This window comes from Octopus bimaculoides, chromosome 3, assembly GCF_046866305.1.
Source record: "Octopus bimaculoides isolate indiv1 chromosome 3, ASM4686630v1, whole genome shotgun sequence".
In the NCBI taxonomy this organism is placed as follows: domain Eukaryota; kingdom Metazoa; phylum Mollusca; class Cephalopoda; order Octopoda; family Octopodidae; genus Octopus; species Octopus bimaculoides.
The window spans coordinates 87,857,346-87,884,823 of record NC_142930.1 but is presented as its reverse complement, the minus strand read 5'-3'; the positions used below and the strand labels follow the sequence as shown (position 1 = coordinate 87,884,823).

At 30.3% G+C, this 27,478-nt stretch overlaps 1 protein-coding gene across 11 annotated transcripts in view; it reads right to left on the bottom strand.

The window, feature by feature from the left end:
- LOC106881143 (uncharacterized) overlaps positions 1-27,478 on the bottom strand; it is a 406,256-nt gene that overhangs the window by 10,486 nt on the left and 368,292 nt on the right. For 4 of the 11 annotated variants that reach the window (XM_089349353.1, XM_089349358.1, XM_089349352.1 and 1 more), the window contains 4 exons: positions 18,160-18,243; positions 15,049-15,078; positions 11,413-11,439; positions 4,946-5,130 (listed from right to left, as the gene is read on the bottom strand). In XM_089349353.1, the coding sequence (XP_089205479.1) occupies positions 4,946-5,130; positions 11,413-11,439; positions 15,049-15,078; positions 18,160-18,243 (326 nt within the window). The remainder of the gene's footprint in view (positions 1-4,945; positions 5,131-11,412; positions 11,440-15,048; positions 15,079-18,159; positions 18,244-27,478) is intronic. The other 7 variants (XM_089349355.1, XM_089349361.1, XM_089349354.1 and 4 more) reach the window with 3 other exon arrangements.

The window sequence follows — 27,478 nt, the reverse complement described above, 5'->3', positions numbered from 1 at the left end:
GTATTTAGTGTTTGATTGATGATCTAAAGATCAGATGGCTTCAAGCAGTGAAGTAATTTGATAACAACTTTAACTTCTACTGGAAGCTTCCATCAAAATTTGACAGCAATATCCATATATAAGGGATATATTACAGCAATTCTTTAGTATTTATTTGGTTATAGAAAGACAAAATATTACTCTTGATATTTTGACTTTAAAATAGACTCATAGACTCATTATCTAAATATTTTTATTGAAAGGAAAAAGGATTTGATAATGACTTAACATAAAAAATTTTTTAAATAACTAAATGAAATTTATATAGTTATTATTCAGCATGGATTTTAATTATTAAAACTTAATTTGGAGGTGTTGGGTTTTAAGCTTAAAAGATTGGATAGTACGTAGTAACATGTGTGATAAGTGTGTGTATTTTATCTATCTGCATATTTGAAAAAAAAATTCATATCCAAATGAAAAAAGCATAACCCAAAACTCATGGAAGATGTTCTTATATGAGAATGGATGATTATGAATAAGCATTGAAGGATAATGTTGTGCATGTTATGTTTAAGAAGATAACTAATGAGTGCTACACAAGAACAGTGAGTATATTAGAAAGATGCAATGAACAAAATCTAAAGAACTAAGTCTATTATGACATAATATGAGGGTTTAGTAATTAGGTGAATTAGCTTTTCTGAATGCTTTCTATGTCAGTATTTAAGCAATACTATCCTAGATATGAATATAATGAAGAGCTCTTCATTCAGGCAAGAGGGGAATCAATAAAATTTGATAGGGAAACTAGATGTTTTTAGAGAGAGGGGACAAGGAAATCTGCGACAGGATAAAAGCTAGTCTTGAAGCCCATTGTAAAATTGTAACATGAGTTCTGCTGGTAGATTTCAGATTGTCAAACAATGAAAGATCAGAACATAACTATTTTGTGAGGAAATAAAATAGAACAGAAACATACACAGCATTGGCTGTGAGAAAGAAGTTGCAAGAAAAGCTTGTAGAAAAAGTGTTGACCATGATAATTACATATACTAACTAACAAGTTTAAACATTCTAAGAAGTCATAGAACTTATCAAATTTTGATATGTTTAGTTTTGAATATGGATTATGATGAGTAATTGGAACAGCTGAAATTAGGTGTAAGTATAGCAGTCTAGATTGTGTTTGTAGATGAGAAAGAGGAAATTTGTAAAAGGTATCTGGTGGGCAGTGGAAATATTAATTACTAGAAATAACCTGAAATAGTATCCACAACAGCTTTTTTAAAATTAGAGTATTAAGTGGGGTGTGTCCATATTGAAATTTTTGACTAAGATTAACTATGGTGGAAGGTGGAAAGCTTTAGCTGGAATTTGATGAAAATATGGAGTATAATTAAGAGAATTTTGTCAAATGAAGGAAACAAACAATTTGACTAAGCTGGAATGCACAAGAATAATTGGAAAACTTTTTGATATCTTCATAGATTAATCAATGCTAAACTTTACATGGATACAAAGTTCACCTTTTTAGCTGAAGCTGATGCTGAGAATATAACTGAGGAGATAAGATTGAGATTATTATTTGAGAGGAATAGTACATAAAAATGTTATTATTTGAATTTAGTGGTGTTGAATGTCATATGAGTCAGTAAAGTTTTCAACTGATAATCTTAATATTGTCTGAATACTGCGAATAATGAAGGTTGAGTTCAATATTGTATACATCAGAATCATAAATGTTTTTCCGAGGAAATTAGTGTTTGATTTGGTAAATATTTATAACATTACAAGGAACATGTCTGAACAAGATAGAATGGCAGCTATTACACTTGGGAAATGTTTTGCATTTTCTGTCTGCAGCTGCAGCATTATGTTTCCATCTTATTACACAGAAAAGGATGGTGGGATTTAGACATGCTAATTAGATACCTTCTAAATATCATTAGTATGATAATTCTTCATACAATTAAGCTACAAGTAAAATAAAGTTTTCTTTATGAAACAACATAATATTTTCATTTAAAAATAAATCATCAATCATTTACATAGATTTTAAGATTTTTATTATTTTCAAATGAAAAAACTATGCTGTTTCCTAAATGTTGTGTTACTTAACTAACTGGATGATGAATTATCATACATATATTATTTAGAGTATATCTAATTACTGTTTCTAGATCCCTTTCTTTCTCTGTGTGTAACGAAAAAGTAAACATGAATGCAGCAGCACATAAAATGTCTTTGAATTATTGTAAAAATCTTGTAACATGCACCATCATGAAGTTAGTGTTATACTAGTAAATCCATTATTAAAATTTAATGATTTCATTAAAATTTTAAAGAAATGATATATTTTAAAGAAAATAACATTTTCTGAAAATATATTTATCAAACGATATGTCAAGTTGAAAACTATAATCATGTAAAATCTATTTTCTTTTACTTTTATATAATATTTAAGCATTCAAAATGAAATCATAGTAAACTGTAAATGGCTGCAAGAAATTAGAAAATCCTAGAAATGCTCTTGCAATTTGACTGATAATAAAAGTTGATATACTTATTCTTAGGGTTTCTAATAAAGAAAAAGTAACATAATCTGCTTTATGCTTACTGCATTTAAAATTCAAATATTGTTTGAAAAGCAGATGATCTTATTAAATCTAATTATATTTAGAATATTAAATAATACATGGGCATTTTCAAAGTATAAAGTAAATATTACCTTGAGACACTTACTTCATTAGTAAACTTCAAATGAGGTAATTATCTGATTAAAGAAACTTTGATTGTATTCTAAATTAGCTATTTATGGGCCAGTTCACATTACTGGTTTTAAAAATGCTATGTTTTTAGAGAGTTGTCTAACCGTTATTGAGGATTTGCTCATAATATATATTTAAAAAATCACAGGAATAATACAAAAACTCTTATAGTGAAACTTTAACAGTTTGTCATGGTTTCTAGTTAACTTTACAGCTAGGAAAGTCACATTTCAATGAAGCACAACCCTAGGTTGATGCTGAGCAATTTGAAATATCAGTTTTGATTAAGAAACTATCCCAACAGAAAAAGAAGGAGGAAGAGGAAGAAGAAGGAGGAAGAAGTTTATTATTAAAGTTTTGGCGAAAGTATATCTATCCTAATGTGATCACCTGTTTAAAGAATCTATTTCACACACTATGCTAAACTATCCTAACTGTGAGGCCTCACAACTTGGCAAGTGACACCAAAGTGATTAGTTCTGCTTGCCATGATGTGATGGATGACTTGCAGATGGGGATCAAATGTAAGAAGTTTTCTTGGGTTTTTTTCTTTTTCTTTTCAATTCATTATTGTTTTTCATGTTTTATTTGAATTTTTATCTACTTTATCAATGATATAACACAATTCTGCACACATACTTAGATATATAAGATATATGCACAAAATGATATAAAAAATAATAAGTAAGCAGAGATAGCAAAGTTTAACAAATATTATTTTATGGGCCAATACCCATAGTTAATTTGATTAAAACTTTTCCTCTTAATCCTTAGGAATCAAACTAAAAGATACTAACTGGTAGGGGATATTTTATATACCAGAGCATTACAGGTAGATTTCTTTCTCCCGCCAAACGAAAAACAAAAAGAAAAATAATTAAAAAATGTTTTGATAAGGTTGAAAGTGCCCAGAAGTTAATATTAAAATATATGAAATGAAACTTTGATAGAAGGAACTTAACAGTTCAATACTTGTAATTAATATCACTTTGAAAACACTGGTTCTTGTCTAATCACTAAAGTTAAGCAATATCAAACCAGGTTAGTGGTTGGAAAATCTAGGAATTCTAAGCATCATTATTAGTTTAAAGGCCTTGGTAGTGTAGTAAGCAGCCTGTCAGTCTTATACTCAATATAAGACAAAGAGGACCGAAATCTCTTACTATGCAGTAATCAATAATACTATTATAACCTTAATAATTTAGTCATGATCAGTGACAGTAACCAGATTATATGAGAGTTGCATTATATGCCTAAGACTGATATTTTATGTAAAAAGGGTTTTTTCTGCTTCAGAATAAGTATGAAAATTCTCACTTAGAACCACTTATTTTACAAATGCCCATGGGAAAGATACATTTCAGTATCCAATTTCTGTGCCTCTGAAAATCTGAGTTTCTTTCGTCTTTTTATATGGTAATATGTAAGATTCCTAGTTTTCTTCATTGTCAATAATTCCCATTATTTGAATTGTTCTCATCAGACGTTCTACATACAATAGTTAACTTTCTTCCTAATGAACATGCAATGAAAGTTATTCAGTTTATTATAGCTACAAGAAATTTGAAAAATATTTACTTTTCTTTTTACTAAAATAATGTTTTCGTCACACAAAATGCAATTTGTAAGACTAAAAATATGAATGGTCTACAAGGAAATGTCAAAGAGAAATTATGATTAACCAAATTTGACTGATTTGGAAGTGTTGCATGTTGATTTTGACTCCAGTAGTGAAGATTATAAAAACCCCAGAAAGTTGAGCAGTTATGATACTGTTTTCATTGTTAGAGGGTTTAGAAAATCCATCCAATCTACATCAGCAATGTGGGAACTAACCATAGAGAGTCATACATTCATTCTCTAAATAAGACCATCTCATGAAAATTAACTTTTTCTGAATCAAATTGTATGCATGTACTTCATATAACATCTGCTATATGAAATACACACAGTTTGTCATGGTTTTCTTTAGCTAACTTAACTTAAAAGTAACAAAATTATTTTATATAACAGATAAATCACAATAAATAAAATAAATTATTGTTTTTTGATTTTTTTGCTAGTTAATTTTACTTTTTTTCTGGTTTTTACTTTCTATAAAAATTTTCTCTAAGCTTTATTCTCTATTTCACTCTTTTTTTTTTGTATCAGTAAACATCTAGAAAGATCCAAACTTAAGTACAATATTTTCTTACCTGGTCGCACATCTTGCACTGGTAGGTTTTAGCAGCTTTGGTGGGCTTCACTGGCTGGGGTACCACCAAGGGTGCATTGGCAGCTGGAGTGGATGAGCCAACATGGGCAGTCCGATAGCCTCCGTTACTCTGAGTATTCGGACGTAAGTCTTGAACTCGATTCATATTATCTTGATTGACACTATCTGTAAGCATATAAAATGACATTGAAACTTAATAACAAGCTTTTCAAATCCTGTAAATAGCAGAGGCCTACAGAGTTGCAGCAGAATATTACAAGCTGTTAACACAGATTAGACAAATTTGATGGCCCTCTTATGAGATATAAGAATTCATATGTTGTAGTGCTTACTGTAAAATTGCTGTCAATTACTAAACAATTTTGATGAAAAATCTAAAGCCACAATAGTTTTCTCTTGAAACATCCTAGACATAGAATACTAGTTACATAAAGTCGGTTTTCCAAAATCTCTAGAAAATTGCTGGTCATCACCAAAAAATTGAACAGATTTTAAGATAATATATTTTTTTGTATCCATCATTAATAAACTTTAATCAATTTTCACTAGAACAAATCATTAATGTCTGAAATAACACAAAATGTATTTTGTAGAAAGTAATAAGCAATATCCTTGAAAAGCAACTTTGTATCTACTTTGTTTGTTTTTACTAAATTTCTAAACAAAAGTATGAAGTTGTATTTATCATCTAGCATACAGAATGTTATACTTAATAAACCACCACATAAGAAACTAGCTTAACAAGGGCAATAACAACAACAACACTAATAGCAAATATAAGTAAGGCAGGCTACAACTGATGGCAGAGACTAGAGTTGGTAGAGATTAATGAGCTGGCATTTTTTAACTGATGTGGGTGGGGAAACTGAATTCCAAAGGGAATGGTGTGAAAATACAGAAACCAAGAGACTATTTTAAAGAGGAGTTTGTAAGTAAAATGTTTTAAAATACTTAAAATGAATTCATTTCAACAGAAAAATTGACTTCAATATAACACTAAAAATAGAGAGAAAAATCTAATTTTAAAAGTATGGTCTCAATCTTTCAAATGTTTGTGAGACAAAAGACAAACATTTAATACAAACACACACACACATATTTGTGTAAGGAGCCCATCTCACTGTCAACACCATAATTTCTTTCTCTGTGCAGTCTAATATCCCTGAAGGTCAAAAGTGACATGAATGAGACACTGACATTGGTGAATCACTGGTTGAAGTACTTTTGAAACTAGCATGGTGTGAAGAATGGGTAAATGATGCTGAGACATATTTAACTGTTTAGCATTTAAACTGGCTACATCTGGCCTAAATATTCTACCTGTTTTGTGTTCAAACCAGCTAGATCTGGCCTCTCACACCAATCCTACAATAGCATTCGAAAAATACACAATTACATTATTAAAATCTGAAAGCTATGAGATCATGCATGATTAATTCAAAACAATGTGAATAAATAAGCAATGAATTTGTGAGAGTAATCTGAATGATAAAGGCTTCATATCTTTCAAGAGTAGTAGCTAAAAGATATGGTGTTCAATATCATTTGGAGGTTTATGGTGCTGTGCTGAAACTAATGAATAATGGCTAGTTTTAATTCTAATATTGATCAAATGACAAACATTCCAGTCTTTGTGATTCCAAGTTTTTTCCTACTAAATAATCACCTAGTCAGTTGTATGCTTTAGCTTTGAGAGTAAGTACACCCAATTTGTTTCATATCTATCTTTCTTTTGCAGATGTGAACCTTCAAAGTGTTTAAAATACATTACATCAAAGACAGAAATTGATTTAAAATGGTATCTGTGAAGATATAATTTAGATAATAAATAAGAGATGCTGTACGTATATTTGATCATATTTTTCATCAATACTTCAGGAAAAGTAAACGCTATCCTTTGTGAATGAGGTGAGAATTAGACAAACCTTATGTTCAGAGCTCTCTCTCACACTTGTCCCCCCCCCCCCACCAAAGCCAATAATATTAATCATTGACAAATACTTTTTTTCTTCATTGCGCAATTATTTGAAAGCTTTCAAGTTAATTTCTAGTATGATTTTTAAATGTTTTGTCCACTAAATAGGTTAATACTAAGTTGGGCATATTACATATAGTTATATAAGGATAGGTTATTGAAATTTTTTAAACACTGCTTAATGTGAAATACATCCTATCTAATGGCATGCAAATTATAGTTTGGTTCATTCCATTCAGTAAAATTCTCAGCATCCAACAGAAGAGACTGAACAATGAAACATCTCTATGAAAAGAGTCAATATTTTGGCAGAGGAAGGCTAAACAGAAAAAATATATACATAAACATTTGGTAAATTAAAATGGCATCTGAGAGGTAACATGCTCAAAATGTATGTTTTAATAATAACTACATACAGAATAATCCTACACATCAACAAGCACATGTGAATGGGGGTGGAAGAGAAATTTAGAATAGAAACTACCGAAATTTAATGTAGTTGATTTGGTAGGATGTTTCAACTTTAATGACAAACAATATTTGAATCTCTATGCCAAAATGTTCAGTTAAAAAATGTAATATCCTCAATGTAGGTAAAGAGAATACTAAATAATATGTAATTAATATGTGATAGCAAAAAAATATCCTTCTGTATAGAATAAATGTAAAAGTTAGGAGAAGATATATTTCTCCAATAACATTTTATTATGTCATTTAGAAGAAATATTTTGAGTGAGCAGTGAGACTATTGGGACAATTAAAATGATGTACAAACACACACACCTTCCAAGAGCATCTCTATACAATCTTAATGTTATAATATACTGATTTATGCCAGTTAATTTTAAGTTTGTGAATCTGATAAAAATAAAGTTCACTGAATTGATAAAGACTTCTAAAGAAACAATGATAACAATATATTAATATACCTAAAAATGGTTTCTTTGCTACTTTTGGTCAAATACAATAACAACCTACATATATATATATATATATATATAATTAACAATATATGTATGTTTGTGTGTGCTTTGATACATTATTCTTTATAATTTAGTGTAAATACTTCCTGTCTTTTTTCGTTGTCCCTCCCATCATAATTTTACCTTCCCTTTTTGTATTTTCTCCCCCACCTCCCCTCATCTTCAACTCTCTCAACTTATTTCAAATTCTCTATTTTTTTTTTATCTCTCAGTCTTTCTGGCATTTCCCTCCCTTCCCTTGAACTATTTTGTGGGAGCTTTCAGTCATCCTCTATGGTGTCAATAGCAACTCACCACCCAGGGGATTCCAAGTAAACTAAGAGTCATTTCCAAATTTAATTACATCTAATGGCCTACAGCTGTTTTGTTGGAGGTGAGCAGCATGTGTTTGTGTGTGCATGTGTGTGAGCAGCATGTGTTTGTGTGTGAATGTGTGTGTGTGTGTGAAAAAGAGAGAGAGAGAGAGAGAGAGAGAGAGAGAGAAAGAGAAAGAGAGAGAGTGAGAGATTCTTGCAGGGTTGGCAATCTTATGGTTGGTGGTCATAATGGAAGAAAATATAGTGAGTTGTGGTAGTCTAAGGTTAAGACATTGTGTTTATTGCAGTTTACATTAATGGCATGTTAACAGCTGGCCTGCTGATGCTTAAATGCCAGAAGAAGATGACTAGAGTGGAAGGATCTTGCTGACACAACAGCCAGACATGAGTTTAAAGACTAACCCCCACCTCCTACTCTGGACTCAACATTCCAATTTATAAAAATAGTCATTGAGGTCTTTTGTTTCCACCCATAAATAGAAATATCTGAAAATCTTTATTTGTTTCCCCCTTTTCTTTCTCTCTCCCTCTCCTCCTCACTCACTTTATGAGAATGTTCTATTGAAGTTCAATCTTCTGCCACAATTCTTTATCCTTAAACAGAAACTTGTTGATAAAAAAATGGTTGATATCATACTTGTAACACTGCTACCATTCTGAGTGTTTATTAATTTTTTTCTTTGAAAAATTGAAATGATACAAATCAAGCAAAAAGACAAAATATATTTATAACAATAATTTCTGATATTGATACAAACCACAGATTTTCAAGAGGGATGTAATTGTTTTACTACATACTAGTATCTATTTTACATACTGGTATCTATTTTATCAAATGCAGTGTGATGATAGCAAAATCAACTCTGACAATGTTTGAACTTAGAACATGCAATTTGTCACTCCATCACCCTGATTTCTAACATTGTCTCAAAGCCACACACTTGAAGGAGAGGAGCAATGGTTTGCAAAGGTTCATAAATTGAGAGACACAATGTGTGATAATCAGAAGATGGACAAGTGAGTGAGGCATGTCAAAGTGAAGATGGCATGAGACTAGTTAATTTCAAAGGGTAAAGGCTACTGTAGTAGTGGTTGTAAAGAGAAAGAAAGAACTTTCAGAGTTTGAGGTGTATGCTATTCATATTTTGGGTGGGTTGGGCACAATATTGCTTACTTAATGTCCGATGTGATATTGTCTACCATCTGTTTAACAAGACAATATTGACATGACTTAACTGGAGAGTGTTTTTTGAGCCTATGTTCAGAGATACCTTGTAGGGTTTGGTATGAGGTACATCAGTTTTATGTCAGTGACAATTGGGTGTGGAAGATTAGGGAATATAATATGCCTCAAGTATTTGTCTGGTACTAACATCAATTATTACAGCATCTACTATAAACCAAGAAGACTAGCAGAAGTTGTAAAGTATTGAATTAAATGTTTTACAACACTTAGTTTTGACCCTCTAAGCTTTGATTCTGAATATCACCAGGATTAATTTTTGATGTTCATGCCTGTGTAGTCGATAAAATAAATAACAGAAATAAATGCATTATGGCCTGGTCATTGATTTTACCACTTCCCTACAAGCATAAAGTTTTGTGTCAAAGTGAAAAATCACTTCTTTTGGTTGAATTTATTTGAGTACATCACTGACATTAATTTGTCAATCCCTGGGTTGGTGATAATCATTATTGATATTGGCTAAATTTAAAAGCACAACAATGAAGCAGTGAACTAGAGATACAACATCTAATCTAGCACTCTACTATGATTATTATTAGTATTATTATCATTATTACTATTATGATGATGATGATTTCTTAAATAAACATTAAAACATAAGGGCATTTATGACAAATGGTTCCTACTGGGAATTAAAAATTGGCTTTAATATCATATGCACAAAGTCCTCACCATGCCCCAGATGAAATTTTAAAAGATAAATCAAGAAAGCAGATATGGATTACTGATATAGCTTGTACTAATGAGAAAAACATTTATGAAAAGCATTTGCCAGCTGATATATTGTTTTACATAACAGAAATTGTGCATTGTTAACTATTCTTTTTAGTTTTTGGCTATCTTCAACCATTTAGTAGTATGCAGTTATGAAAGCTGAATAACTTGTGTTTTTTTTTTACATGCAAACGTTTCCGTGTGATTTTAGAAGTGAAGAGAGCAATAATGGAAATCATGTAACTAAAACGGTAGGGGCAAAATTGATTTTGAAACATGGCAGAATTATCGAAAATCTGTCCACAGACAAAAAACAAACATCACTATTGAAAATGAATAGCAACAAAAAAAAACAAAAAGAAATTAAGAATTAAATAAAGACTATGATGGTAAAATATGTTTGAAAGATTATTTTATAACTAATTCCTCTGTGACCAGTAAATGTAAGAAAAAGAAAGTTCAAGTGATTTTTTAGAAAGAAAAATAAATATTTTACATTATTATAAATAAGTATAATAGGATAGCATTCTTCAAATAATCTATTACTGAAGAGTACTTACTTTACTAAACAATTTGAATTTAGGAGATATCATAGTTAACAGCAAAAGTTTGTTTACACCAACCATATGTGTATCAAACAAGTATTCCACTCAACATACCTATAGCATATCTATATTTATATGCAAACTCTCCACCCAACAATATTCAAGTGGACATTTTATGACAAAAATAGAGATGTACCAGGAAAATGTAGGATAAGTGCTTTGTATGGGAAGAACATATTTGGGGCATACATTTAGAGTAAAGGGGTAAATTGGAACTGTATTTAAAAGGTGTGTGGGGTATTTTGAAATAGAAACAAGTTTACCAAAGAGTGAATATAGTTCTTTATACTTGTGTTTACACAGATGTGTAATAATTAGAGAGATTGATGTAACACAAGAAGATACATGATAATGATAACATCATGTAATGAGTTACATGATAAAAGTCATGTGGTAAAAAGCATAGAATAGAAAAGTGAGTGAAAAAAAAAAATAACAAACAATAACGGAGCAGCATAAAGAAATGATTAATCTCTGATTTGCAATAATCTCTGATTTGCATACAAGAATGACGAAACATAAGCTGTTGTTATAGTCTTTAAAGAAAAGACTAGTGAGAGATGGTGGTAAATCTTTTCAAGCACAAAGTGAGAATAAATATGCTCACCTGTGACATGATTATCTTTAGACATACCTGTTGATGGAACAGAAATGGAACTTTAGATAAAATTGAGTAGTATCAATCAGTAGACTAGGTTCGCACGAAATATGTACTAATAGCATGCATGAATACTGACAGAAAATTTCCCTTGAAACAAGATATATTGTAATTCACATAGACACACACACTCACACACACATGCATAAACATTTCATTCATACTGTGGTATAATTTAACCAATTCTAGTGGTCAGAATATTGCAGGCAGCACTCTTAACACAGATTTACTCCACATGTTCTACAAATATGCATATATACTATACGCACAATTTTTTTGCATATAACTATAATAACATAGTTATTTATTCAACAACAATTTAAACATAATTGCCAACATAAATTATTGGGTGATTATTAAATACTATAATATGTAAAAGACAACAACAGCTATCTTCACATATCATATAGCACACAGTACTCTAAATTTAAACATGCAACACAGACCGCACAAAAGTAACAAGACACTAGTGTTTCTCTGTTCAAAATAAAGTATTTCTCTATACAATAGTATCAATAATATAGAAAAGTTTTGATATGTCAAACATTATCTGCTTGACTAGTATTCCATCCACGATCATCCCAGCTTCTTTTGTGTCATATTATATCCAAGACTCATCCAGTTTATTCATCCATTTTTAAGACAAGGAGAAATTTCAAGGAGATTTTGTTGCTATTTCTTGGAAATCAAGTGGCCATGTAGAGGCTCTCATTTTAGGAACTAACTGCGTGCCATGGGTCTGGACAACACAACAACAATATGTTGTCAATAATATATAAGCCTCTGTTATTCTTATATGGATTATCAGAGACAAAATCATAGATTACTGACAAGCAACTAACCAGCCTATATATATATATATATATATATATATATATATATATATATATATATATATATGAAGGAAATGACTTATCCATCATGAAAAATAACATATTAGAGAACCAATCTGAGTAAGACAATACATATAAAATAACATTTAAAAAGTATCAAAGTTAGTTTAGCATATCATAACCCTCAGAAGTAGAGTGTATTTTTGACTTCCAGGATAGTTCAGCAAATAGTTTTTTTAGTTGATTATTGCTATATATTATATACATGTGTGTGTGTGTATATATATATATATATATATATATATATATAGAGAGAGAGAGAGAGAGAGAGTGAGAGAGAGAGAGATACACACACACATATATGCATGTGTGTGTGTGTGCATATATACGTGTGTGTGTGTATGTGTGTATATATATATATATATATATATATATATATGTATACATGCATGTATGTAAAATTCTTGTCATTCAGTATATAGAGTAGAATATATAACCAAAGTTTAGAAACCCATGAGTTCCTTTATAGTTTGAACAGTGTGTGCATGTAGAGAATTCAAATTATTTTTTGAAATATCCTGTTGAAGTTATCCAGCAATACCCAGAACACAGAATGTATTTCAAACAAAAAAAAAAAAAAAAAAAGAAGAGAAGAGATAGGTTTATATGTTTACTCAATATATTCTTACATGTATTTCATTACAGAATAGTTTTATAGTATTCAAAGATTTACCTTACAATCAGATTGCATAAATCATTGAGATTATATATGAAATGAGAAATTTGCCTTAGGTGGTTCAACCCACACATCGTCTTTCCAACAGAATTTAAACAGGTTGGTAGTTTATAAGGTAGGAAGTTTATTATAACAATGGAGATGATGGTAAGTATATTAAGTCACAATGTGGCCTGCAACATTTAATATAGATTTATGATGCGATGGTAGAGTCAATGACTAGGATAGACATATTAATCTATTTGAAAGTTACTATAACTTTAATTTTATCTGACCAACACTAGGTAGTTAACATACATTCTCACAAATTCTGTTACATACAGAATGACTTTCACACACATACATATAAATAAATGTAAGTACTCATTTACAAACATATATATATATATATATATATATATATATATATATGTGTGTGTGTGTGTGTGTATGTATGCATATGTATACATACACACATTTCTACATTCATTTATATACATATATACACAAAAATATGCATATAATTAATCTCCCCTGCTTGCTAGTACCCTTAATTATTAATTTTTATATATATATATATATATATATATGTATATATAAATTTGAACTATGAAGGCCTGTACATATATCTGTGCATGTGTGTGTATGTATCTATTTAGGTGTATATGTCAAACCATTTATATGTGTGTGTAAATGATATTATATATGTATGTGTAAATATTAGTTGCCTAGTGTTGGTCAGATAAAAGTGAGAATTAAACGAAGCTTTCAAGCAGATTAATATGTCTATCCTAATCATTAGTGCTCGCCATCTGGTAACAAAAACCTATGTTCATTCTTCTAGACCACATGACAATTTAGCACACCATCATCTCTATTATAAGAAACTTTCTCTTTATAAACTGCTAACCCATTTAAATAAATTCTTTGAGACCTTAATCATGGCAGAAGGTAGGTTTAACTATTACAAATTTTCTTATATTCTATACAACCTCTGATGATTTGATGATGCAATCTGATTGTATGGTAAAACCTTTAATAAAGAATTTATTCATTGAAGAAACACATGTAAGAATGTATTGAATAAATGTACAAACTTATCTACATTCTTATGATATATACAAACATATGTATAGATACATGTATATATATATATATATATATATATATATATATATATATATATATATATATATATATATATATATATATATATATGTACATACATACATATGTTTGTTGTTGACCAACTATTAGATATACAGAAGCAGAAAGTACACTTTAAAGATATTAATATGTAAAGGCAACTGTCATTTTGCATAAAGTGAGACTTCCCATTCTCTGAATAAGCTTAAAGAAACAGGTTCAGAAAATTATTATCTGTTAGAAGTTCTGGCAAAAGAAAACAGAAATGGCATGAATAAGTTATAGTTAATAATGCATGCCTAAATTTGAATAACTTGAAAAAGTACTTCACTCGCAAAAATGACATAAAAAGCCAAACACTCTATTTTCAAGTGTATTTTTTGCATAACCAAGTGGTTTGAATTGTGTGATGAAACAAAGGAGAATTTATCTTATAAGCAGGAATGTTAATAATGATTTTAAAGTGTTAGAACATCTCTTTAACAGAAAAATTGTTATAGTAAAGAATAAATGCTATCTTGGCTTTTTTTTCTCTTTATCATCCATTCTTTTTTCTATTAAGATAATGTAGAAATGGAAAAGATATTCAGATAAAAATAAACTAAGATATGAAGCGACAATAGATTTATTAGTTTCAATGCCAACAATGGTAAGAAACTGAAGTTTGAAAAAAAAAAAATCAAAGTGCTTATAAGATAAATAAAATGTATCATAAATGTTCCATAGATGGCCATGTTGATTTAGTGTATGGTTGAAATAGGTTAAATATCAGTGTTTATGTGTCTTAAGGCTAAAACAGTTCTTACAAGACAACATTTAGATTTAGAGAATTCTTAATTATTGTTAACAATGATACAAAATTAATTAGAAGATCTGATTTCAAAGACTTACATTTTGTTCCGCTCATGAAATATGATTGGTCTACAAGAACAGAATAAGAAACCTCAGACCTAATGTCAAATAACATGCCAAATTATATTTGTTAGAAAAATCAAATCAATTAAACTGAGATGTATTAATGATATATATTAATAGTGAATTTAAAGTCTATTATTTCTCAAGAAGATAAGAAATATCTTCATTATAGTTATATAATTTTTTTTGAGATTTTTATGTAATACTGAAGAAATGAAAGGAAATTAAAGAATAATGTAGAAATATTTAAAGGGAAATAAGGTTACATCATAAAAAAGAAGAAAAATACTTTTAAAAGTCAATCTGATCATTGTAAACACAGAAGTTAGAATTTCTTCTTTTTATTGACTCTTTTACATTTTTTTTGTAAAAAGAAATGTAAGGTTAATATTTTATCCATAATTAAGATATGACATAGTGGACTTTGGACAAAGGACAAAGCATAGATAATATATGGAATTAACAAGGAAGAGGGAACAGCACAATATGCCCTTTGAAGGGCCCTCCCAGAATAGTGTAATTCAGAATTTAAAAAATGTAAACAAAGAGACTGTTTGTTTATATGATTTGAACTTGCATCTTTAAATTTAAATTCTTCAAGGTCTGGCTTTAATTTTCACAATTATATCTCTTTTGTTATTTAGCTAGAGAATGAACAGCACAAAAGACCTTTGCAAGCTTGCAGATTACTGATGTTGATGCAGTTGACATTGTTTTCAGGACTAATAAGTATCATTGATTATATTTTTTCAATACATTTACAAAAACAAAGAAAAAAAAAGAATGTTTTGTATTTTCCCCCCATAATACAAGTAGTTCATTGGATCCCTAAGCACAATAATGTTTCACCAAGGAATGAAGAAATATGATGAACAAGTATTCTTGAATAACTTCCACTATGAAATATAAACATATCTAAAGTTGTATCTATTAATAAATCATTAAACATTTATTTATTTTTAAAAATCCTCAAAGCTTGGAATGAGGATTTGGTTTGCTCAAAGGAACTAGCACTTCCCGTACAATAACCCTTTTCTAACTGGCTTGATTGTTAGGAAATCTTTTGCCAATAGAAACGCCTTCCTGTAGTGTATACTGGGTGTATTTTGGTACAATTTGGTGAGAAGACTGAATATACTAACCCTGATTTTGGCAATTAATCTAAGCGATGAACACTTCAAATGTAATACCTGGAACCATCATGAGAGCTAACCTTCATTTTGAATAATCAGCATCGGTAGGATGGATGACAAAAAATATCTTTGTATTTGACTACATTACCAAAGTAGATAGATATAATTTTGTCTGATGTTGACTAGATGGGCCATAACCTGTACATAATGAATAGGTACACAGCAAATTGTGATGCAGATTAGACAGATACTGTTTGCCTGTGCAAAAAAAAAATGCTAAGGGGGTATAAACACGGTCATCATATTTGCAACTAAAACATAGCCCCTGCCATCAGAAGTGAAAATAAAGAAAAATGAAGATTGTGCAAAATGGAAATTAGCGAAATAATTTGTAAATCACAAAAAAAAAAAAAAAAAACTTAGTAAAAAAAGATTGTACTTAATGTGAATATTTATCAATTGTGTTTTTAAAAATTTCTTGGAGTTATGTTCAAAAATAAAATTCATTGAAATATTTTATTAAAGAACAACATTTTATAAGTTTTACACACAGCAGATAATGAACCTTCTAAGATAAATGAAACATGCACATGCAAATAAATAAATAACTTGATAAATGAATAAATAAAATGATTTCAAGTAAAAATGCTAGTAGTTCATTCATCTAAATTCTGTATATTTTATTTCTGTGAACATTTTTCAAGAACAAGAAACTAAATGTAATGCCATCTATCATTGCAAAATTATTACAAGGCTTTTTATTTGGTGAGCTCGATTGAGAAATAAATTGGAATATGTAAGCCATGCAGAGATTTCCAAAGACTAAATATGTAAGCTACATTGATGTTCTCAAACTATATGAGGTTAAATAGCATGTAACCCATTCTGCTGTGAAAAAAGAAAAAAATCGAAATTTGAAAAATTTCATTTCTATGTAGATGATTATAAACAAAAGACAAATGTCCTTTCTTTAACTTGGTATTGCAACAACAAATTTACCATAGAAAATAATAGTTGCTCATAAGTAACGGCAGTTGGTCTATTATTGACATTTTTCATTGATAAAAACAAAATTGTTGCCTTGTGAAAAAGAACAAAATAAAAAATAATATAACTGATGTCAGATGAACAGCATTTATCAGATAAATACTATTTTTTTATCAGATAAACAAAATTTGCAAATTTATTCTTACAATTTATTTTTATTGCTGTTGTGGAATAGTCAGATGCATAGACCTTGCAGCATAACGTTCTGAGATCAAGTATTTCTTATTGGATATCAACAAAGTCAACATAGGCATGTCCCAGTGTGTCACCACTTGTACCAGTATATTACAGATTCTTAGCCTAAATATTTGAACTCAAACCTGTTATATTGAAACCTTTTATAATCAAGTATCATTACATCTGAGCCAATCTAATATTTGGCAATGATCAACTTTAGATGATAACCTGCCAATCTTTTACACATTGTTATCAGCTTAAATGAATATAACATTCATAACATTGATTACAAAATGTTATAAACAAATTTATTAGATGATGATTTTGTCAGGACAAGAAACTAAGTTTTTAAAATTAATTTTTATTTTAATTCTATTACATTTTTATATTATAAATGCAACTTACATATTACTATGTTAGCAGTTTCTTGTTATGAATGTTGTGAAAGGCTTGATAGCTTAAAATAAGAGACAAGAATGATGATTAATTGCTAATGGACAATGGTCAACACCATTATGTTGTTCTCACTGAACTTCTACATAAAGTAGCATGTAATAAAATATGTAAAGCCAATGATGGTAAAAGAAACTGGCATAACTCTATAAAAATAAATACTTCTCTTTTACTGAGAGGGTTGAGCGGATTGAGGTGATCAGAGAAAAGAGAAAAATGGAAACTGAAAGTGTAAATGGGAAAAATGACACAATAATATTTCAGCGTAGTCACTTACCTTCATATGCACCTAAGTGATCATCTATTTGACCAGCACATGCTTTCCTCCACAGAGGCTTGTAGGAATGATATGTCTGTATGTCTAATGGGAGAAAATGCAGTTGTATAGGGACAGGAAGCAAAAGACTTTCATGACAATACAATTTAATTAACTAAAAATTCAAAGAAAGTGTTGGTTTTTAGCAATTATAGCAAATATTTTAAAAGCAATAAAGTATTTGGTTTTTAGTTTCTGAGCATGTAAATTAGGGCTCTTCTCCCACACTCCTTATAAAGACTGCACATTATATATGTGTGTCTGTGTGTATACATATGTACATTGTTTTATATTAACTCTTTTGCTTAGAAAATTATTTGTTATTGAAATCTTGAGAAATTGGCAAATATTTAACAATTACTATAGTTACACATCAGTTTAAAACTACATTACGTAGCTTCCACCTGCTTTTACAAAGGTGAGTTTTTGAAGAAGAATAAGGATGTCAATAAAAGACACTCTCAGTCAAGAAACAGTGGTATAAGAGTGTAGAAGAAGCTAATGATAACAAATGCTTTATGACTTTTTCTTAGTGGATAGTTGTGTATAATGATGGGTTATATGTCTTGCCCATTTTTTTTTTTGCATTTAGAATAAATATAACAGAAACATTATTATTTCTAAATCTCTCAACGAGAGACATACAGTAACTACTTTAAAGTATAGATTATTTGCCAATATAATATGGCAGTCTCCTGTTTGAAAATATAAGGACACAGATTGTGTGTCGCATAGACAACTGGAGACAATGTTTCCTGGGGCTAAACAACAGTAGCATTCATCCCAACCGGGACTGCCATATTAGGTTGGCAAATAATCTTTACAATAAATATAATATTTCTTTATCAAAATGTATGTAGATAACTACAACATCATCATCATCATTATCTAAACAACTGTTTCTCTATATTCATATTATTTGTGAATATACATATGGATATGTATATTCTTTACTTGAAGACAGAACTGTAAAAAGGTTTGCAAATTTATTGAGTTTTAAGAGAATATTGAATGAGCATTATGAATGGTACTTAGGAAACGGATTTGGAGGGAAATTTTCATTTAGTGAGTAGTTCTTTCTGTCTCACTGTTCCCATCATTAGCAAATACCTAACCAAAATAAGCAAATCATTTGCAAAGAAATTCTTTTCTAGTGGGAAAATATTAACTATAAAAAAAGATTACATAAAATTATAAAGTAAACAAAAAAACTGTGCAAGAATTTGTAATTTTAGTGTCAGTGTTTGTGTATAAGTGTAAATGTGTGTGTGTGTGTGTGTGTGTGTGTGTGTGTGTGTGTGTGTGTGAAACTGAGTTATAAATTCAATTCACTGGAAACTCTTACACTATGACATCCACTATAATAATAATAATAATAATAATAATAATAATCTTAAATTTGATTGAATTTTCAGATTTTGAAATTTACAGTAACAAAAATTGAACTTTCAAATTATAATTTTTTTAAAAAGGTATTCCATGTTTTTTGTAACCTTTGCCAGTTGTGGAAACAAACGCTGATAGCTCTCATATATTCTACTACGTACAGCACTGAATGCATATCTCAGCAGTAGTTGGTAGAAATACCTTATTGACTTCAACCATAGTTATTATTATCTAGGTGATGGTTGATGAGAAAAGAACACTAAAATTGACACAAACTAGCAATAATGTGGCTTCCAGTTGCCGGGTTCTGCAATTTCTAACATTTTTCATGAACTGTGTGCAAATGTATTTTTTTATATTTATATAATTTTCCTCAAAACTAACCTTTTAAACATTCCCTTTGCATCTCCCCCTCCCCATCCCAACATACACTATTATCAAAATCAAAAGGACACCTGAGGATAATATGGATCTTGATATATAAAGATATGTTATGGATATGGATGGAGCATCTTTCATCATGCCTGCTTGATCAGAGCTGACATAAGGCTAAATAACTTCAAGCATTTACAGTTCATTTCAGTTTCAGAATTATGTTTACACATATACGCAAAACAGTTAAGAAACTATGTTTAGTATGTCAGTAGATACTTGAAAGTGGAGGCGCAATGGCCCAGTGGTTAGGGCAGCGGACTTGCAGTCATAGGATCATGGTTTTGATTCCCAGACTGGGCGTTGTGAGTGTTTATTGAGCGAAAACACCTAAAATTCCACGAGGCTTTGGCAGGGGATGGTGGCAAACCCTGCTGTACTCTTTCACCACAACTTTCTCTCACTCTTACTTCCTGTTTCTGTTGTGCCTGTAATTCAAAGGGTCAGCCTTGTCACACTGTGTCACGCTGAATATCCCCGAGAACTACGTTAAGGGTACACGTGTCTGTGGAGTGCTCAGCCACTTGCACGTTAATTTCACGAGCAGGCTGTTCCGTTGATCAGATCAACTGGAACCCTCGACGTCGTAAGCGACGGAGTGCCAACAACAGATACTTATTAGTACCTTTGTACTAATAAGAGATATTGCCAAAATAAAACATCAGGTGAAATATTTAATTTATTAAACCATTTATAAAACTATAGAATAAAAAAAAAATTATAAAATAAAACTATCCAGTTTAGAACTAGAATAGCTTTTACTGAAAATTAATAGCAAAAATACCTTTTAGTTGCTGACTTGCAGAAAGAGAATGGACAAAGAATAATGGCATAAAAAAAAGAGTACCATTACCCATATAATAGTTGGATCATGTACGTTAGCTAAATAATAATAATAATAATAATAATAATAATAATAATAATAATAATAATAATTATTATAATAATAATAATAATAATAGTAGTAGTAGTCCTTTCTACTATAAGCACAAGGCCTGAAATTTTGGGTAAGAGGACAAGTTGATTACCTTGACCCCAATGCATAACTGGTACTTATTTCATCGACCCTGAAAGGATGAAAGACAAAGTCGACCTTGGTGGAATTTGAACTCACAATGTAAAGACAGACGAAATGCTATTAAGCATTTTGCCTGGCATGCTAACGTTTCTTCCAGCTCACCTCCTTAGATAATAATAATAATAATAATAATGATAATAATCCTTTCAACTGGAAGCACAAGGCCTCAAAATTGGGGGAAGGGATTTAAGTCAATTACATCAACCCCAGTGCATAACTGGTACTTATTTCATCAACTATGAAAGGCAAAGTTGACCCCAGTGGAATTTGAACTCAAAACATAGCGACAGACGAAATGCTGCTAAGCATTTCACCCAGCATGCTAATGATTCTGCCAGCTTGCCACCTTAATAATAATAATAATAATAATAATAATAATAATAATAATAATAATAATAATAATAATAATAATAATAATAATAATAATAATATGGAATTTGTCAAAATCAAGAAATTTCCTAAGAGACCTTCTTAGAAAATAGTCATGTTTTTAATGAAATTAGGTTCATATTGAACAGAACTATTTGTGTCTTATTGAATAATTCCAAATCATGAGTGATGTGGTCACTAAATAGTACATTTGAAGTTACAAAATAAAAATAAGTCATTGAGACATTAACGAAAAAAAAAAAATTTAAATAAAGTATGTGTGTATGGATATATATATATATATATATATATATATATATATATATACTACACACACATATTACTCATCTATACATATACATGCACACAAACATGTAAGTATATTTTCATCATAATCATGTTTTAATGCTCAGGTTTCCATGATAGCATGGGTCAGACAAAATTTGTTGAGATAGATTTTCTACAGCTGGATGTTATTCCTGTTACCAACCTTTACTTGTTCCCAAGCAAGGTAATAATTCACCTGAGTAAGGAGATGTATGTGTGTGTGTGTGAGTGGGGTGGTGGTGTAATATATATATATATTAATTTAATTCTAATTTTTAATAAATTGACTTTAATTGAGTTTTTACCTGTAATTTTGGATTTTATCTCTAATATTATTATTATTATTATATATATATATATATATATATATATATATATATATATATATATATATATATATATATACGTACATATGTAATTCCTTTATTTTCTGGTTCTGTTGAAAAATTTGCTAAAAAATTATAATAGAGTATCCTGTATGTTGAAAACCTATATGGTCTTATGCGTCCAAGAAGAACAGTTTATTTCAAATTGATGTAATGCTTGCATTGATTGATTAAATAGAGCCACTTGAAACAGCTATAATGCACTAATACCTGGACATCCTCGTTACTTATTTGCTTTTTATTCACCTAACTTCGAGCTATACGAACAATTCTGGACTGACTTGGTACCTCAACTTAAGTGCCTAATTCAACTAAATCTTAATATTTCTATGCATAAGTATATGTATATATAATTGCTGTCAAAATGCAAAAGCATGAACAACTACCATAAAGTATACCATTGGACATGAATGATTCCAGCAATCTACTTCCTTGAATTAGTACTGTTTTATCAACCTCAGAAGGACGAAATGCAAAGTTGTATTCTATTAAATGTACAGACAACTTTGCCAATTAGTTGCCTTGATAAATATTATCTCCCTCTGTCTTTTACCATATACATACATACATATATATATATATATATATATATATATATATATATATAATAGATTAGTATTATATATATATATATCTGTGTATCAGTATATATGATAGATAAATACTATATCCATATCTATCTATATGTATATATAAAAAAAAAGTTGAGATATTTTTATTTTTTAGTTTTTTTAAAAAGAAAATATTTGATGAGTCAGGCTTGAAATTGTTGGCAGAAAATTGGCACCTGTCATAGAGTGACAAGCTGATCTGATCTAATGTATAACGACATATTTAATTCTTATTGCTTGGATACTCACATGGAGAAGAACCATGTATGAATGCTTGTATATACATATACAAACACACATGCACGCGTGTACATATATATGAGAGATAAAGAGAGAGAGACACACAAAGATGGAGAGTAGAATTAAATACACTTTTACATATGCATGCATAAAGCTGCACATAAAATGGAACATAAGAGAGATTCTATTGATACCTTAATGACTATGTCACTGACCTAGACATAACTTGCATTTTAATTGGATTTTATGTAAGGAAGAACTGCTGCCCTACTCTTTCTTCTCTGCTGCCTGCAGATATGCATACACATATATCAATGTCGTCTCTCTATCCAGGGATACCAGAGTACAGGGATAAGAAATGAGCTAGGGAGTTGCTACTGGAGGCAGTAGCTGTCACCTTGACATTGTGATGACTTACAGAGTCCACTGTGGATTTTCAACCTACATTCAGTTTTGTTCTGTTCCCTGTTCCTCAGTCTGTCAACACACTTTCTTGTTCTCATACATAGATATTTCATGACAGAATCTACATATAATACCTCTTCTCAATAATTAAGAATTTTAAAACTGATGCTGAGCAACCTCTTTAGATTCGCTCACATGACTACACAAAGCACATGTACCAAGCCAACAGAGTATTTATGTAGTCTTTTGACTGGTTAGAAATAGCAGGTAAACTCCTTTCAAATTCAATCCAACCATCTTAAAAAAAAATGGCCATATCTAGAATGCTTTTGATCAGAGTTGACCAGGTGCTAAACAATATCAACCATATAGATATATATTTCTGCAAACATACTAAATTTGTATTGCGAGCAAATTTCAGAAACAAGATGTTGTTTTCTTCTTTTTACTTAGCTTTTAAAAATTAAATTCTCTGCTGAAAGTAGCAGTTTTGCCAACAATTATTTAGTTAATGCTTGCATGAAAAAAAAATCTAATGACAAAATCTGTTAGGATTTGTAAGTGTTATTTATCACTGATAACTTAAAAAAATATCTATGATAAACCAGTAAGCCATTTGTTTAATTACATGGGGAAATAAATTCATCAGACACTCTGACAAGTTTGTAAACATATAGTGTATAGAGAGGAATGGTGAGAAAGAAAGAGAGATCACTGTTGAACCTCCAAATCTTCCTTTCTTCATGTGTGCCTATTAAAATTATGTTCTCTATTTCAAGAGATGTCCACTTGCTTGACAGCATAAACTCATATGTGCAAACATCATCTAAATTTTGCATCTAACATCTAATATACTTTCCCTGTTCTTCAAAAAGTTATTAACTTTAAATAATTCACAATAAGTTCCATTTGATCACATGTCACACATGCATATCATGAAGGAAACAAGAGCTTTTCTCTGAGTCCATTCCAATGTAGTTGTTCCAATTCCACCAGCTGCTCCAATTCCATTTCACTCTACCTTATATATTTCGGGAGAATACAACTCTTAGACATAAGAGACCATCAACTGACCCCCAACCCCACCAAAAATACAAAAACAAAACAAAACAAAGCAAGGGCATGTTCCCCTATCCTAACCACCAAATGAAATTCTATATTGCATTTACTTTTTTAATTATACCAAATTATTGTTATATGTCTGTACTAAACAATTAATGTTTCAGAATCGTAGTACATCTGCCTATCTGTCTCTCATTTCAGTCCATTTGCTACTCACACCTAACAAAAGATTGGAAAAAATGAACAACAACCCCATGATCTGTCATGATTCTTGCCAGGATTTAGATGACAGAGCCTTAGAAGAAGATTTAAGCTAAACAGTTTATATCATATTACCACTACTAAGATATTGGAAAAAAAATTACAATTGATGTTGAGAGAAAGTGAGGGAAGAGAGAGAGAGAGAGAGAGTGTGTGTGTGTGTGTGCGTGTTCATGCCCATGCAAACATCTGCATACATGCAGAAATGTGAATGCATTAGTATTGTTAGCGTTTGTGTAGCTACATGCAAGAAGTTGCTAAATGCTAGGAACTGATTCCATAAGTGAAGTAATTCACTTCTTGCTGTTTTCTTAATCAGACTTCCAAGAAGACAACAAAAATACAGAAATATATCCAGTGCATTCTTCAAGATGCTCAACAGCAACACAGCTAACATTTAAACAAACAAAAATAAGTTCAAATAAACAAAAACACTACATTATCGTATGGTAAACTCCTTCTATTTTTCTTCTCAAAATGAATCATAATGAAAAACCTTGAGGAAAGCATTTAAAAAACATTTCAAATTAATCTCTTGACTATCATTGCTAAAATAACACCTCAAAACATGGCAAGTTACAACCTTCTTTTAAATGTCACTAAAAATTGAATTTTTACTTTAGAGTTTATTAAAACATTTTGATTTTTAATATTTTTTTCTTTTACTTTATTATTTAATTATTTTTTAAATTCATTTATTATGTTTTTAAATTGCCATTTTAAAAGGTTATATCATTGTTATTACTATTGGCACAGTATAGCCTCTTCCAGTTTAACATTTTAAATTTTGTATTTTACTTTTGTTAAGGGATGGGGGTAAAATCAGATGATCTTTAAAGAAAGTCTTCACTTAAACAGCATTAAGTCCTTTCCTACTAATTCCTTAAAAAACCTTTGCTACTAAAATATTTAATTCATAGTTGAATAAATTTCTAACAAAAACAAAGAAAGCAAAGAAGAACTGTCTGAGTGAACTTACCATCAAACAAGTGATCTTTTAGTAACAAAGGAAGAAAGTTCAATCCCTCAGAGAGATATTTAACTGAATCTGTATGTAAAGCTATAAATATTCTGCAGTTAAAATCTTGTAACGGCTGCTGCACATACTAGAGCCATTACTCAAAACTTGACACCTGTCCATAATCTTATAAAATCTATGGTTTATCTTAATAAATACAGATAAGCTTTTAAGACAAATTATGCTTCCTTTTAAGAAAAGAAATTTTTTTTTCATAGAAGAATTTTAAGATGACTATTGTACAAAAAGAAAAAAAAACCCCAGAAAATAGTAAGATTATAATCATTAGTTACATTTATTACTCAGCTGGGGAAAGAATAGTTGACTAATTGTAAGAATTTTAGACTTTGTAGTACAAAGATCAGTGTTCAAACCCTGCCTGAAATATTTTAAATGTTTTTCTTTCCATTTACCAGCAGAAATGTGTGCGTATGTGTGTGTGAGAGAGAGAGGGGGGGTGAGAGAGAAGGAGGGAGAGGGAGGGAGGGAGAGAGAGAGAGAGAGAGAGAGAGAGAGAGAGAGAGAGAGAGAGAGGTGGTAGTGTGAGTATGCTGCAATAAAATAACAGCCAGACTATGAAGAGGCAACTGAGAGAAACTATGCTCCATTATCAGTAGAACAGGAACACTCTGGTAACTCACTTTTGATACTTTATTTATACAATACTGAAATGAACATTCCACTAACTATTTCTACCATTTGCTTTGGATTTGGATGCTACATACCAAAACAATGGAAATGATATTCTCTTTGTAACTACTACCCATTACATTATATGTTCCATATATGTAACATATCAAAAGTTTCTACCACTGACCTCTGTCATTTTGCATTCTAAGTTTCAATGTCTTTCAATAAATTTTACTTCTATGCATAATTCATTTATAATTAAAATTTATTTTTGCACTATATCTGATAAAATAAATGCATTGGAAAAGTGATTAAAAGTAGATATGGTTTAGTAGTGGAGGTTCAAAGTAGAGTCATAAGAGAGAAGCAGTTGACTATAGGGAAGTTAAATGTAACACTTTTTCATATGTTGTTCATTTTAAAAGGTAACCTTGGATGTGTTACAAATACTTATCATGTCATTGACTAGACTCCATGATGTTATTATACATTGCTGGTCACAATGTGTTTTTGCATTGTTTTAGACTTCAAATGACACCACCCCTTCTGGCTAGGTGAGCAGGCCAACATTCCCCCCACCCAATCGAAAGAGGGACTGGTGCAACATGAAATGAAGTGTTTTGCTCAAGAATATAACACACAGCCCTGTCTGGGAATCAAACCTATGATCTAGCAATCGTGAGTCCAACGAACTAACCACTAGGCCATGCGCCTTCACACAAATACTTATATTGATAATAAATGGAAGTAAAACTCAAAAGTTATTGCTGTTCTTTAGCTCTGATTGAAATAGAACATCGGTTTATAGCTCAGTGTACTGACTGGTTGCAATCTTCAAACCTAGCAATAGAAATACACCGTGTTTCCATCTGATTTAAGATTATATACACTCTTCTTTGTTATTTCTGTTCCACAGTGTACTGCACTCTGAGGTCTTTGGACAATCTCAGTAGCATATCAGTTTTCCTATGAGAAATGGTTTCTAACACCCTAGCTCAGCCCTTCACAATTTCTGAAAACAAGACATAGTTAGTTGTCTTCATTACAGTTCTCATAGTACAATGAAGCTGATACT